Below are 16,036 nucleotides of genomic sequence, written 5' to 3' on the forward strand. Positions count from 1 at the left end.
AGGGACCCACAGAACGAGTGGAATGAGCCTTAACAGAGGCTGGCACAGGTAAACCCTCCTGCGCATAAGCCTCACAAATAACTGAACGAAGCCAACGGGCTAACGTTTGCTTGTTGGCAGGCCAACCCCTCTTGTGAAAACCGAAGAGGACAAACAAAGAATCCGACTTCCTAACCGAAGCAGTCCGGTCCACATAGATTCTAAGTGCCCGGACCACATCCAAGGAAGCCTCACCAGCCGAAAGATCAGGTGATTGAAAAGCTGGCACAACAAGTTCCTGATTAATGTGGAACTTTGAAACCACTTTGGGCAGAAACTCAGGACGCGTGCGGAGCACTGCCCTGTCCTGGTGAAAAATCAGAAAAGGAGGGCGACAGGAAAGCGCCCCCAATTCTGAAACCCTCCTGGCCGAAGCAATTGCCAGGAGAAAAATGGTCTTAAACGTCAGCCACTTGAGCTCCACCGACTCAAGCGGCTCAAAAGGAGGACCCTGCAAGACCCTCAGTACCACCGTCAAGTCCCACGGAGCCACCGGAGGCACGAAGGGAGGCTGGATCCTGAGAACACCTTGGAAAAAGGTGTAAACATCTGGCAGTGTAGCAATCCGTCGCTGAAACCACACGGACAAAGCAGACACATGAACCTTCAGAGAGGCCAGGCGTAAGCCGAGGTCCAAACCCGATTGAAGAAATTCCAAGATTCTGGAAACCCGGAACACCTGCGGATCATAGTTTCTGGATTCACACCATTGAAAATAAGTGCGCCACACCCTGTGGTAAATCCGCGCGGAGGCAGGCTTGCGTGCCCTAAGCATGGTACCAATCACTGAACTGGAGAAACCCCTAGACCTCAAGACGGCTGTCTCAAGAGCCACGCCGTCAAAGACAGCCGACCCAGATCCGGGTAAAGGCAGGGCCCCTGAGACAACAGGTCCCGACGCTGAGGAAGAAGGTACGGAGCGTCGATGGAGAGGCACCTCAGATCGGAGTACCAAGGACGTCTGGGCCACGCCGGAGCCACCAGCACGAGCGTGCCACCGTCCGGCTTGAATTTCCACAGAACACGAGGAAGTAAGGATATCGGAGGAAACAGATACGCCAGGTGAAACGTCCATTTCACCGACAGAGCGTCTACCAGACAGGCGCCTGCGTCTCTTGTCCTTGACCCGTAAACGGGCAACTTGTGATTGTGACGGGAGGCCATCAAGTCCAGCTCCGGCAGCCCCCACCTGTCCACGAGTAGCTGAAACACCTCTGGGTGAAGCGACCATTCCCCGGGATGCACATCGTGACGGCTGAGGAAGTCCGCCTCCCAATTGAGGACTCCGGGAATGAAGACTGCCGAGATCGCTGGAACGTGACACTCCGCCCAAGCAAGAATGCGAGACACCTCCGACATTGCTGCCCGACTGCGAGTTCCCCCTTGGTGATTGATGTACGCCACCGTGGTGGCGTTGTCGGACTGCACCTGAACCGCCCTTCCGTGAAGAGCGGGGCCGGACGACTGCAGGGCCCTGTACACAGCCCGCAGTTCCAGGATGTTGATGGGGAGAAGTGCTTCTTCCGCGGACCAACGACCCTGAAGCGATAATGAGCCGGTCACTGCCCCCCAACCCCGAAGACTGGCATCCGTCGTGAGCAGGACCCAGTCCGGGATCCAAAAGGGGCGCCCCTCGACCAGATGCACCGTCTGAAGCCACCAAGCCAAAGACTGCCGAACCTCCGCGGACAACACCAGCATCTGAGAGCGGATCCGGTGAGGTAACCCGTTCCATTCCGATAGAATCAGCCCCTGCAGGGGCCGGGAATGGAACTGGGCAAATTCCACCATGTCGAATGTCGACACCATGGACCCCAGAACTCTCATAGCTGAATGGACCGACAGGCGGCAACTGCTCAGGCAACTGTGTATCCGCAGCTGCAGAGAGGAGACCTTCTCTGGAGTCAGGAAAATCCGCTGCTGACGAGAATCCAGCAGGGCTCCCAAATGAACCATCCGCTGTGATGGAATCAGGGAGGACTTCTTCCAGTTTATCAACCACCCGTGTGCTTGAAGACAAGCAATGGTCAGGTGGAGATGTCGAAGAAGCACCTCCGGGGAGCTCGCCAGCAGCAGAAGATCGTCCAGGTACGGCAACAGACGTAGACCCTGACCCCGAAGGTGGGCAGCCATAACCGCCATCACCTTGGTGAACACCCTCGGAGCCGTGGAAAGGCCAAAAGGCAACGCCCGAAATTGGTAGTGATGGTTCAGGATAGCAAACCTCAGATACCGCTGATGTGCCGGTGCTATGGGCACATGGAGATAGGCGTCCTGGATATCGAGGGAGACCATATAATCCCCGGGTTCCATCGCCAGAATGATGGAACGTAACGTTTCCATCCTGAACCTGGGAACTCTGAGGTATCTGTTCAGAGACTTCAAATTCAGGATAGGGCGATGAGAACCATTGGGTTTCTGTACCAGAAACAGAGTAGAATAGTACCCCGTCCCGCGCTGAGACTGCGGAACGGGAACAATGACCCCTGCTTGTAGCAAGGATTCTATAGCTACCTGAATCTGACCAGCTTTGGTCTTGTCCAGAGAAGGACTCGTACAGAAAAACTGGTGGGGCGGCCTGAACCGAAAAGACAGGGCGTACCCCTGAGAGACTACTTCTCGAACCCAGGCATCCGTGGTGGTATTGTGCCAACACTGGGCGAATTGGAGAAGTCGGCCTCCCACTCTGGGGTCCCCCAGAGAGAGGCCCGTCCCATCAGGCAGCAGGCTTATCCTCCTGCTTGGAAGAAGGGCGCCGAGCACTCCATGCCTGTTTCTTGGGCTTGGGTGCGGCCTTGGTCGCCGAATGTCTCGGGAAGGACTGGCCCTTGGCCTTACCCTGAACCCGAAAGGACCGAAAGGCAGAGCTCCTCACTTTAGCCGGCGCAGAGGCCGAAGGGAGAAAAGCCGACTTGGACTTAGCCAAAGTATCCACTATTCTGTCCAAATCCGGACCAAATAGTAAATCACCATTAAAAGGCAAGGCCTCCAGACCCTTTTTTGAATCTGCATCAGCCCTCCAGGACCTCAGCCACAGGGAGCGCCGAGCAGATACCGCTGCAGCCGACACCCTAGAAGTGAGCAGGCTGGCATCCAAAGACGCTTCCCCAATATAGGAAGCTGCATCCCGCATCTGTCCCACTAACGCTCTCTGGATATCCGGAGCCTCATCAGGAAAGGTATCCTCCAAGGCATTGGCCCATGCCTCAATGGCTTTAGCCACCCAGGAGATAGCCATGGACGGGCGAGCCACCGCCCCGGAAAGAGAATAAATGGACTTTAAACAAGTCTCCACCTTCCTGTCCGTGGGACCCTTCAAAGAGGAGATAGACGGCAATGGCAACGTCGCGCTTTTGATCAAGCGGGTAACGTGGGAATCCACCGCCGGCGGAGTTTCCCATTTCCTGCAATGAGCTTCAGGAAAAGGATAGTTCGCCGCCAACCTCTTCTGTGGATGGAACCTCTTACTAGGTAATTGCCAGGCCGCCGCCATATGATCCGATAATTGATCAGACAGGGGGAACACAGTTGAGGTCACCTTGGCCTTTTTAAAATTAGGAAACGGCGCATCATCCTCAACATGTAGGATAGCCCGCACCGCCCTAACTAAGGCTGGAACATTAATGGAGGACTTAGCTTCCACCTCCTGCCCCATGACATCAGAGTCAGAGTCCTCATGGATTTCTCCATCATCTGAGGACACTTCCGAGTCCGACAACTGCGCAGCTAGTGAACTCACAACCGGACGTTTAGACACCCTTGGTGGCACATCACCTTGCAACATAGACTGAAACGCCGAGGATGAAGCCGCCAGACTCTGTACGGAGCTGGATAGAACATCCACCCAAGGCGGAGGAGCCGTCGGAGCAACACTCTGCAAAGGCACTACAGACTGACACGTCCCTGGGGAAGACTGCACATACACAGGCAGTCCCGAGTAAGGACCCACAGTCTGGGCCCCGGGGGAAGACCGCAACATTTGTGGAACCCTCGGGGAATGGGGGATGGTGGGCTGCGGTAACGCCCTAGAAGGGACAGCTGATGGGACCGATAACCGGTCCGCAATAGACGCCAGCACCTGTGAAAACATCGCCCAAGGAGGGTCCTGTGATACAGGGGGGTTGGAGGGGCCCGGTACCAGCTGGCACCGCCCGCACAGACCATCCTGAGATAAGTCCTCCCCATCAACTCCAGCAGCACAGCGTCTGCAGGAAAATAGCACAGGAGCCACAGAGCGCTCAGTCTAGTCATCCGACATGATACCGTAAATACACCAGAAATAGGTATCACCAGAGGAATTACGGTTTTAACACCCGCGCACTCACCAGTATGCGACACAACAGCCCAGATATGGTACTGTGTAGCACACAACAGTATGTGACTGACCCCACAAATACGTGTTTTATATAAGTGAGGGTCTCAGAAAAACGCCCTTCCCCCACACACCTGCCGGGCCGTAGGAGAAGGAAAGGGATAGTTATAAGCTGACAGTAAGGAGAATAAGTCACAGACAGGCAGCACTAGCAATAGTCACATACAATGCAGAAAAGTTAGTACTCACTGCACCTTCTGCTACAATCAACCGCCCAGATTCAGTGTCTGGGAGGGCTATAGCGCTGTGTACACTGTCCTTTAGCAGGGGAGAGGTACACAGGGGGACCGGTCCACTTGATACCGCCTGGGAGTCTGCGATGTGCCAGTAAAGATGGCCGCCGGAGACCTCAGAGGAGGAGTGGCCGAGAGATAAGAGCAGCTCAGCGACGCCAGACTGCTTGTTGAAAGGCGCGCTGAGCTGAGGGGAGGAGCCGCTAGACAGGGAAGGCTGCCTCCCCTGGCTAGCAATTAACCCCCGGGTTGCCGGTCCCGCTACCAGCCTGATACCCTGATGGTCTAGCGGACACGCGGGGTATTCCTCAATTGAGGGGGAGCCCGCCGCCGCCGCTAGCGCCTCCGGTCTGTCCCCAGAGACCGGAGGCTCCTGACTGCATTGAAGTATCCGCGGGCCGCCGCACGCGGAGACCCGCGGCTTACCTGATCCCCGTCGCGTCCGGCAGCAGTCAAGGGAGTCCCCAGAGCCCGGCTAGTACAGGCTCTGGGGTCCCGCCGCGATCCCCAGAGCTGTACTGGCGTCGCGGCGCCAGCGGGGAGAAGGAGCGGCAGCGTGGACGTCCTAAAGGACAGTCTGATGCTGCCGCTCTAAAAGTGTAAAAAAAGAAGAAAAAAAAAATAAAAAATTTCTCTTTTAAAATAAAGCTTAGGGGCTGCTCCTGCAGCCCCACTGCGACAGGGTGACCAGACTCCGGCCGGGCACCAACTAAAACTGAGGTGCCTGTGGCCGGGGCGGGGTATAGAGGAGGACAGACCCAAGTGCATACTGGGAGCAGCAAAGCTTTAACTGCGTGGTGCCCGTGGATCCAGATCCAGCTATACCCCAAGGTCAACCCTGTGGACCCCCTATGGACCCTGAAGTAGAAAAGTCACATACCATGCAGGAAGATATACTCACTGCACCTTTCCACTACAATCAACCTGCCCAGATTCAGTGTCTGGGAGGGCTATAGTGCTGTGTACACTGTCCTTTTGCAGGGGAGAGGTACACAGGGGGACCGGTCTGCGTGCTCCCTGAGAGTATCTACGCTGCCACAAGAAAATGGCTGCTGGAGACCTCAGAGGAGGAGTGGCCGAGTAGATGCAGCTCAGCGACGCCAGACTACGTGCTGAAAGGCGCGCTGAGCTGAGGGGAGGAGCCGCTAGACAGGGAAGGCTTCCTCCCCTGGCTAGCTATTAACCCCCGGGTTGCCGGCACCCCGCTTGCCGCTAAATAACCCTGGTGGTCTAGTGGACTGACGGGGTATTCCTCAGATGGAGGGGGAGCCCGCCGCCACCGCTAGCAGCCCCCGGTCTGTCCCCTAGAACCGAGGGCAAAGGACTGCATTTAGAGTAAGACCCGCAAGTCGCCGATTAGCTTACCTTCTCCCTGGCGACTCCGGCAGCAGTCCAGGGAGGTCCCCAGAGTCCGGCTAGTACGGACTCTGGCCTCCCGCCGCGATCCCCAGTGCGATACTGGCGTTGCGGCGCCAGCAGGGAGTAAGAGCGGCAGCGTGGGCGTCTGTACAGACAGCCCTTCGCTGCCACACTGAAGATCCCTTGTTAAAAATAGAAAGGCTCTTTTTTTTTTTTTTTTAAATTAAAAAGCTTTGGGGGCTGCTCCTGCAGCCCCCCTGCGCAGGGTGACCTAACTCCGGCCGAGCACCAACTCAAACTGAGGTGCCTGTGGCTCGGGGGCGAGGTATAGAGGAGGATGGACCCAAGAGCATCCTGGGAGCAGCTAAAGCTTTAACTGCGTGGTGCCCGTGGATCCAGATACAGCTATACCCCAAGGTCAACCCTGTGGACCCCCTATGGACCCGGAAGTAGAAAACAGTTTTTGCCTATCTGGGACGACTGTCATCTGCTGTTGAACATTACTTTTATTGAGGTTAATTTATCTGGATATATGTACATCATTAACCCATACAACGACACTAGTGAACTTTTCTGCATCAGTGGATTTTTCATTTCTAAGGGACTCCAGTCCTGAACACCCAGCCTCAAGTCTTTGTCCACCAGTTGTCACTAACATCTACACACAGATTCACATGGACATTAACATTTGGTTAGTTCTTAAATATTAGATCCTACTCAATTTACTACCACAGAGCGCTTAATCTGTCTATTTTTATCTCCCGGTTACACACACACGGGAGATACCAGCGACATCACCGAAGCATGTGTGTGTGTGTAACCGAGAGATACCAGCGACATCACCGAAGCATGTGTGTGTGTGTAACCGAGAGATACCAGCGACATCACCGAGGCATGTGTGTGTGTGTGTGTAACCGAGAGATACCAGCGACATCACCGAGGCATGTGTGTGTGTGTAGCCGGGAGATACCAGCGACATCACCGAGGCATGTGTGTGTGTGTGTGTGTAACCGAGAGATACCAGCGACATCACCGAGGCATGTGTGTGTGTGTAACCGGGAGATACCAGCGACATCACCGAGGCATGTGTGTGTGTGTAACCGGGAGATACCAGCGACATCACTGAGGCATGTGTGTGTGTGTAACCGGGAGATACCAGCGACATCACTGAGGCATGTGTGTGTGTGTAACCGGGAGATACCAGCGACATCACTGAGGCATGTGTGTGTGTGTAACCGGGAGATACCAGCGACATCACCGAGGCATGTGTGTGTGTGTAACCGGGAGATACATAACGTGGAATTGGGCACAATGTAAATGTAATATTTGGTAACAGTTGTGCAGAGATACTTACTCTTCTGCCCTTCCCCCGATCCTTCCTCCCCTGGCAGCTCGGCCATAAAATACATGTACTGCACCTCGCCCCGGCTCTTCCCGCTCTCGTCATACTCGCTGTCTGTCCCAGAGTCCTCCTCGGCTGTATCCCACGTTTCCTTCTTTCCCTCGTTGGCTTTGGATCTGCGGCTGCTGGTGATGCTGTGGGAATCAAGGCCATTGGCCAGAGGGATTGGCGCATTGTCCGCATTGCAGAGTGTGTCACTGCTATGGCTTGAGCTAAGAATGTCGCTGTCCACGGAGCTAGTGCTCCGGTCGTTATTAACGTCAGAGTCCGAACGCTCCTCCGACTGGAAATTGTTGTCAGGGTCAGCTGGGAGGATTCGGTTCTCCAGTTCTCTGTTGTCGGCTGACCCTGAGGAATCTGCATCGATCAGTGGAGCGTCGCTGCCCTCCGTACGCTTATTGCTGTCCCCGCTGCCGCCCTCATCCAGCTGCTGGAGGGACAGGCACTTCAGCTTCTCCGTGCTTTCCTCCAGTATAGCGTCCACCGATTTACTGCCGCCCTCCATCCGCTCACACAGCTCCCCCTGGTGGCTGGAGTGTGCACAAGGCTTTGGGCAGGGCCGGGCCTGGGATCCTGGCGCGTGCTCGGGCAGGGTGATGTACAGTCTGACGGTGTTGGCGTGACGATCCAGGAGCTTCCACAGCTGAGAGTCTGCAAAGGGCAACTGGTGATCGCTGGAGTCCGAGCTTTCTACAAACACCTAAATGAGAGAGAGGCACGTCAGGGCACAACGGCACGTCAGGGCACAACGGCACATCAGGGCACAACGGCACGTCAGGGCACAACGGCACGTCAGGGCACAACGGCACGTCAGACTACAGAGGGCAGCGAATGGCTACAGACTGTTCCCATGAGGCCCTACTGGCTACTCCTCATTGCCCCTCTAGGCCCCTCCTATAGTCTCCTCAGGGCACCAGCACATCATACAGCTACTAACAGGAGGAGCGCAACGCCAAAGGGAGCCCCAGTAAAATGTTTGGTGATCCCAGATTATAAGTAATCCTGTGTGACCTATTTATAGAGCATCTCTCTTTAAGCACAAAGCCAACGGGCTGCTACCTGAGAGTCCTCGCTTAAAGCAGATAAAACCCTGACCAGCACTGGTTATTAATGATGGACCAGCAATAATATATCTGGGGAGCATTACTGACAGCGGCTATGAGCGAGGATTAGCCCCTGATAATACTATTAGGGCCATGTAACCCTCTCTTATCCTGTGCACAGGTTAGTATACATGAACCCATATTTGTCTCCATGCATTTCCAAATAGAATAGCGCACGAAGACGGCCACTGTTCCGGTGACTCCACCTTGTCTGACCTTGTACGTACCTACCACGAAGTAGCAGCAGACCTTACCTAATTTCTGTGGTTCCTATAAAGAGTGTAATAACCCAGCAGATATCGCTGCCACACTGTTACAGAGGGAGGAGAAGCCGTGCACAAGGGCTAGGACTCCATAAGGCCAGTCTCACCTTATTGCTTCTAAAGAATCCTTCTCCTTTTAGTGTCTTATTGGGCACGCTGAGAAGACGGAGATCATTGTAACAGCGTTCTAGGACAACCCGCATGGGCTCCATAGGCAAATCTATGCTCTGAGAGACAAGCAGCATTGTTAGAGAAAGCCATAGTGACCGGTACATATACACATACTAAGGAGGGGAGAGAAAGCCATAGTGACTGGTACATATACACACACTGAGGAGGGGAGAGAAAGCCATAGTGACTGGTACATATACACACACTGAGGAGGGGAGAGAAAGCCATAGTGACTGGTACATATACACATACTAAGGAGGGGAGAGAAAGCCATAGTGACTGGTACATATACACACACTGAGGAGGGGAGAGAAAGCCATAGTGACTGGTACATATACACACACTGAGGAGGGGAGAGAAAGCCATAGTGACTGGTACATATACACACACTGAGGAGGGGAGAGAAAGCCATAGTGACTGGTACATATACACACACTGAGGAGGGGAGAGAAAGCCATAGTGACTGGTACATATACACACACTGAGGAGGGGAGAGAAAGCCATAGTGACTGGTACATATACACACACTAAGGAGGGGAGAGAAAGCCATAGTGACTGGTACATATACACACACTGAGGATGGGAGAGAAAGCCATAGTGACTGGTACATATACACACACTGAGGAGGGGAGAAAAAGCCATAGTGACTGGCACATATACACACACTAAGGAGGGGAGAGAAAGCCATAGTGACTGGTACATATACACACACTAAGGAGGGGAGAGAAAGCCATAGTGACTGGTACATATACACACACTGAGGAGGGGAGAGAAAGCCATAGTGACTGGTACATATACACACACTAAGGAGGGGAGAGAAAGCCATAGTGACTGGTACATATACACACACTGAGGGGAGAGAAAGCCATAGTGACTGGGACATATACACACACTGAGGAGGGGAGAGAAAGCCATAGTGACTGGCACATATACACACACTGAGGAGGGGAGAGAAAGCCATAGTGACTGGTACATATACACACACTGAGGAGGGGAGAGAAAGCCATAGTGACTGGCACATATACACACACTAAGGAGGGGAGAGAAAGCCATAGTGACTGGCACATATACACACACTAAGGAGGGGAGAGAAAGCCATAGTGACTGGTACATATACACACACTGAGGAGGGGAGAGAAAGCCATAGTGACTGGTACATATACACACACTAAGGAGGGGACAGAAGATCTATATATACAGTACCATTTAAAAGTTTGGACACACCTTCTCATTCAATGGTTTTTGTTTATTTAAATTATTTTCAACATAGTAGATTAACACTGAAGACATGAAAACTATGAAGATCACATATGGAATTATGTTGTAAAAAAAAAAAAAAAAAGTGTTAAACAAATCAGAATATGTTTTATATATTAGATTCCTGAAAGTAGCCCCCTTTTGCTTGGATGACAGCTTAGCACACTGTTGGCATTCTCTCAGTCAGCACCATGAGGTACCTCCTGGATGGTTTTCCAACAGTTTCCCAGAGGTGCTGAGCACTTGTTGGCTGCTTTTCCTACACTCTGCCTACACTCATCCCAAACCAGCTCAGTTGGGTTTAGGTCGGGTGATTGTGGAGGCCGGGTCATCTGACGCAGCACTCCATCACTTTCCTTCTTGGTCACGTAGCCCTTACATAGCCTGGAGGTGTGTTTGGGGCCATTGTCTTGTTGAAAAACAAATGATGGTCCCAGTAAGCGCAAACCAGATGGGATGGCATGGCGCTGCAGAATGCTGTGGTAGCCATGTTTGTTAAGTGTGCCTTAATTTTGAATAAATCGCCAACAGTGTTACCAGCAAAGCACCCCCATACTATCACACCTCCTCCATGCTTCACAGTGGGAACCACACATGCAGAAACCATCCGCTCACCTTCTCTGCGTCTCACAAAGACATGGCGGTTGGAACCAAGAATCTCATATTTGTACTCATCAGACCAAAGTACAGATTTCCACTGGTCTATTGTCCATTCCTTGTGTTTCTTGGCCTGAACAATTCTCTTCTTCTTGTTGTTCATCCTTAGTAGTGGCTTCTTTACAGCAATACCACCATGAAGGCCTGATTCACGCAGTCTCCTCTGAACAGTTGATGTTGAGATTTGTCTGCTACTTGAACTCTGTGAAGACTTTGTGGTCTCTAATCTGAGGTGCTGTTAAGTAGCGGTTTCTGAGGCTGGTAACTCTAATGAACTTCTCCTCTGCAGCAGAGGTAACTCTTGGTCTTCCTTTCCTGGGGCGGTCCTCATGAGAGCCAGTTTCATCATAGCGTTTCATGGTTTTTGCAACTGCACTTGAGGATATATTCAAAGGTCTTGAAATTTTCTGTATCGATTGACCTTCATGTCCTACAGTAAAGATGGACTGTCATTTCTCTTTACTGAGTTGAGTGGTTGGTGCCATAATATAGATACATCAGTAGTGAAATAGTGGTGTCCACTGTGTACTAACCTCACCTCTGCACAACACAACTGATGGTCTCACACACAGTAAGAAGGCAAATAATTCCACAGACTGACTCCTGACAAAGCACACCTGTTACTTCAAACCCATTCCAGGAGATACATCATGGTGCTGACTGAGAGAATGACAAGAGTGTGCAAGCAAAAGGGGGCTACTTTCAGTTATCTAAAATATAAAACATATTCTGATTTATTTAACACTTTTTTGTTTCCAAACATAATTCCATATGTGATCTTTCATAGTTTTCATGTCTTCAGTATTAATCTACTATGTTGAAAATAATTTAAATAAACAAAAACCATTGAATGAGAAGGTGTCCAAACTTTTGACTGGTACTGTATATTACACAGTATGTGGCACTTATAGGATTATTCCTTTGTACATTCAGGTCCCCCCACCTTAGAGATCAGCTGCCGGAACTCCTGGATGGTCTGACTGAGATAGGCACGAACGCTGATCGGCGGAGCCACCGTCTCGGTCTTCAGATCCACCACGTGGACTTTCACCATCACTTCTGTAAAAAAAACACAGTGCATAATACATACATTACATGCCAGACACGTAACAGGAAATACCAACATTACGGGCTATACCCGTGTAAACAGGCCAGGGCCTCAAAACAGGCCAGGGCCTCAAAACAGGCCAGGGCCTCAAAACAGGCCAGGGCCTCAAAACAGGCCAGGGCCTCAAAACAGGCCAGGGCCTCAAAACAGGCCAGGGCCTCAAAACAGGCCAGGGCCTCAAAACAGGCCAGGGCCTCAAAACAGGCCAGGGCCTCAAAACAGGCCAGGGCCTCAAAACAGGCCAGGGCCTCAAAACAGGCCAGGGCCTCAAAACAGGCCAGGGCCTCAAAACAGGCCAGGGCCTCAAAACAGGCCAGGGCCTCAAAACAGGCCAGGGCCTCAAAACAGGCCAGGGCCTCAAAACAGGCCAGGGCCTCAAAACAGGCCAGGGCCTCAAAACAGGCCAGGGCCTCAAAACAGGCCAGGGCCTCAAAACAGGCCAGGGCCTCAAAACAGGCCAGGGCCTCAAAACAGGCCAGGGCCTCAAAACAGGCCAGGGCCTCAAAACAGGCCAGGGCCTCAAAACAGGCCAGGGCCTCAAAACAGGCCAGGGCCTCAAAACAGGCCAGGGCCTCAAAACAGGCCAGGGCCTCAAAACAGGCCAGGGCCTCAAAACAGGCCGATTCGCATTCATTAGACGACAGCGTCCAATATTAAAGAACATGAAATAGTGTAATACCCTCAAACTTTACTTAGTCACATGTTTCATTGCCCCCAATAATATCCAGTTGTAGACAAGGAAGCCAAGTTCTGTCCTGTTATTCCTCGGCGCCCACACACAACGCAGGAGAACATTTATGACAGAACAGACCTTTAAATGCAACAATAAAGCAGATTATATGTATACATTGGGCATGTACCCTGCACTGCGGATGCCCCTGTAATGAAATCTGCAGCAGAACGAATGCCTTACAATGCGTACTAATTGCTTTTATGTGCAATAACGAATGCTAATGAACGATCTAACAGCAACAAGTGCTGGGTAATGGGGCTGGCTACGTTTGGGATCCTGGGTGACAGCCGGGCAAGGAAACTAACCCCTCCCTGGTGTCAGTGTATGCATGGAAGCCACTTTCACAGTACACCCCCCGAAGCAGAAACCCCCCCCCCCGAAGCAGAAACCCCCCCCCCCGAAGCAGTACACACCCACCCGAAGCAGTATACCCCCCCCCGAAGCAGTACACACCCCCCCGAAGCAGGGACTTATGGAAGGTATGAGAAACGGGAATGTTCTTCTGAAACATGGGGAAGGGGAGGCTGGCTTCTACACCAGGCGCCCCACACTGAGGGGGACACAGATTCCAGGGCCTGATATGGAGGACAGACAGAACTATGTGCATCGGACACTCACCGCCAGGCTTGTAGGACTGGAACACCTGCTCTGGGCGCTTAGTTTCCAGCAGTAGATCGAACATGTAGGAGGACTTCACCCCCCCAAGCAGGAGACCCATTGGCCGGTCGTCTTCATCCTCGTAAGATCGTTCCAAGTAGTCGTGAACCTCATCATATTTCACTAACCGGCAGCAATCCAGCGGTACCACACCTTCCAAATCCATGATCTGGGACATCGTCAGACAAGAGATCAGTTCTGTACAACACGGGAGCCTACATACATGTTTATAGACTGCTCATAGGCCAGATGACAGGCTGCCAGCCACCTGTACCCCCCCCAATACTCATATCACTTACACACAGGACCTGATTATACCTCTCACCATTATATATGTATAACAGGCTGCCTGTACCCCCCCCCGATCCTCATATCACTTACACACAGGACCTGATTATACCTCTCACCATTATATATGTATAACAGGCCACCTGTAACCCCCCCCCCCCCCCCGATCCTCATATCACTTACACACAGGGCCTGACTATGCCTCTCACCATTATATATGTATAACAGGCTGCCTGTACCTCCCTGATCCTCATATCACTTACACACAGGGTCTGATTATACCTCTCACCATTATATATGTATAACAGGCTGCCTGTACCCCCCCCCCCCGATCCTCATATCACTTACACACAGGACCTGATTATACCTCTCACCATTATATATGTATAACAGGCCACCTGTAACCCCCCCCCCCCCCCCCCCGATCCTCATATCACTTACACACAGGGCCTGACTATACCTCTCACCATTATATATGTATAACAGGCTGCCTGAACCCCCCCCCCCCTCCCCGATCCTCATATCACTTACACACAGGGCCTGACTATACCTCTCACCATTATATATGTATAACAGGCTGCCTGAACCCCCCCCCCCCTCCCCGATCCTCATATCACTTACACACAGGGCCTGATTATACCTCTCACCATTATATATGTATAACAGGCTGCCTGTACCTCCCTGATCCTCATATCACTTACACACAGGGCCTGATTATACCTCTCACCATTATATATGTATAACAGGCTGCCTGTACAATGCAAAATACGGTTTCTGTAAAACTCACCAAAAGCATCAAATTAAATAAATAAAAAAATCGTCAAGTCTGGTACAAGGAGCTCTCGTCACACACACACACACACACACACACACACACACACACATATACACACATATACACACACACACATATACACACACACACACATATATACACACACACACATATACACACACATATATACACACACACACACATATACACACACACACACATATACACACACACACACACACATATACACACACACATACACACACACATATATACACACACACACACATATACACACACACACACACACACATATACACACACACACATATACACACACACACATATACACAAACTCAGGAGCACAGAACGCTGGCCTGGGAGCAGAGATGAGCAGCAGAACTGACTCCCAATACTCGTACTATAAATGATCTGTAATAGAAGGTACCTTGTATGCAATCTCCAAAGCGTCCTTCATGGTCTTATCCTTGTGAACCTCCAGCTTGTTCTCCATCAGGATTTGTTTCCCAGGATGCATGCAGTATAGCTTTAGCTGTAAGAGAGCAAACCTCAGTATCCAGCCTGCCGCCCCCCATAATACAGAGCACGGCCCTCAGTATCCAGCCTGCCACCCCCCATAATACAGAGCACAGCCCTCAGTATCCAGCCTGCCGCCCCCCATAATACAGAGCACGGCCCTCAGTATCCAGCCTGCCGCCCCCCATAATACAGAGCACAGCCCTCAGTATCCAGCCTGCCGCCCCCCATAATACAGAGCCCTCAGTATCCAGCCTGCCGCCCCCCATAATACAGAGCTCTCAGTATCCAGCCTGCCGCCCCCCATAATACAGAGCCCTCAGTATCCAGCCTGCCACCCCCCATAATACAGAGCCCTCAGTATCCAGCCTGCCTCCCCCCATAATACAGAGCCCTCAGTATCCAGCCTGCCGCCCCCCATAATACAGAGCCCTCAGTATCCAGCCTGCAACCCCCCAAATTACAGAGCCCTCAGTATCCAGCCTGCCGCCCCCCATAATACAGTGCACGGCCCTCAGTATCCAGCCTGCCGCCCCCCATAATACAGAGCACGGCCCTCAGTATCCAGCCTGCCGCCCCCCATAATACAGAGCCCTCAGTATTCAGCCTGCCGCCCCCCATAATACAGAGCCCTCAGTATCCAGCCTGCCGCCCCCCATAATACAGAGCACAGCCCTCAGTATCCAGCCTGCCGCCCCCCATAATACAGAGCACGGCCCTCAGTATCCAGCCTGCCGCCCCCCATAATACAGAGCCCTCAGTATCCAGCCTGCCGCCCCCCATAATACAGAGCACGGCCCTCAGTATCCAGCCTGCCGCCCCCCATAATACAGAGCCCTCAGTATCCATCCTGCCGCCCCCCATAATACAGAGCCCTCAGTATCCAGCCTGCCGCCCCCCATAATACAGAGCACTCAGTATCCAGCCTGCCGCCCCCCATAATACAGAGCACGGCCCTCAGTATCCAGCCTGCCGCCCCCCATAATACAGAGCACGGCCCTCAGTATCCAGCCTGCCGCCCCCCATAATACAGAGCCCTCAGTATCCAGCCTGCCGCCCCCCATAATACAGAGCACGGCCCT

At 52.3% G+C, this 16,036-nt stretch overlaps 1 protein-coding gene across 3 annotated transcripts in view; it reads right to left on the reverse strand.

Annotated features, from left to right (window-relative positions):
- Window positions 1-16,036, reverse strand: part of USP47 (ubiquitin specific peptidase 47) — a 112,509-nt gene that overhangs the window by 22,586 nt on the left and 73,887 nt on the right. For all 3 annotated transcript variants that reach the window (XM_088460521.1, XM_088460520.1, XM_088460522.1), the window contains 5 exons: window positions 14,866-14,970; window positions 13,316-13,523; window positions 11,800-11,915; window positions 8,879-8,998; window positions 7,358-8,105 (listed from right to left, as the gene is read on the reverse strand). In XM_088460521.1, coding sequence (XP_088316647.1) covers window positions 7,358-8,105; window positions 8,879-8,998; window positions 11,800-11,915; window positions 13,316-13,523; window positions 14,866-14,970 — 1,297 coding nt within the window. The remainder of the gene's footprint in view (window positions 1-7,357; window positions 8,106-8,878; window positions 8,999-11,799; window positions 11,916-13,315; window positions 13,524-14,865; window positions 14,971-16,036) is intronic.

This window comes from Taudactylus pleione, unplaced genomic scaffold, assembly GCF_031769625.1.
Source record: "Taudactylus pleione unplaced genomic scaffold, aTauple2 ptg000047l, whole genome shotgun sequence".
Classification (NCBI taxonomy): domain Eukaryota; kingdom Metazoa; phylum Chordata; class Amphibia; order Anura; family Myobatrachidae; genus Taudactylus; species Taudactylus pleione.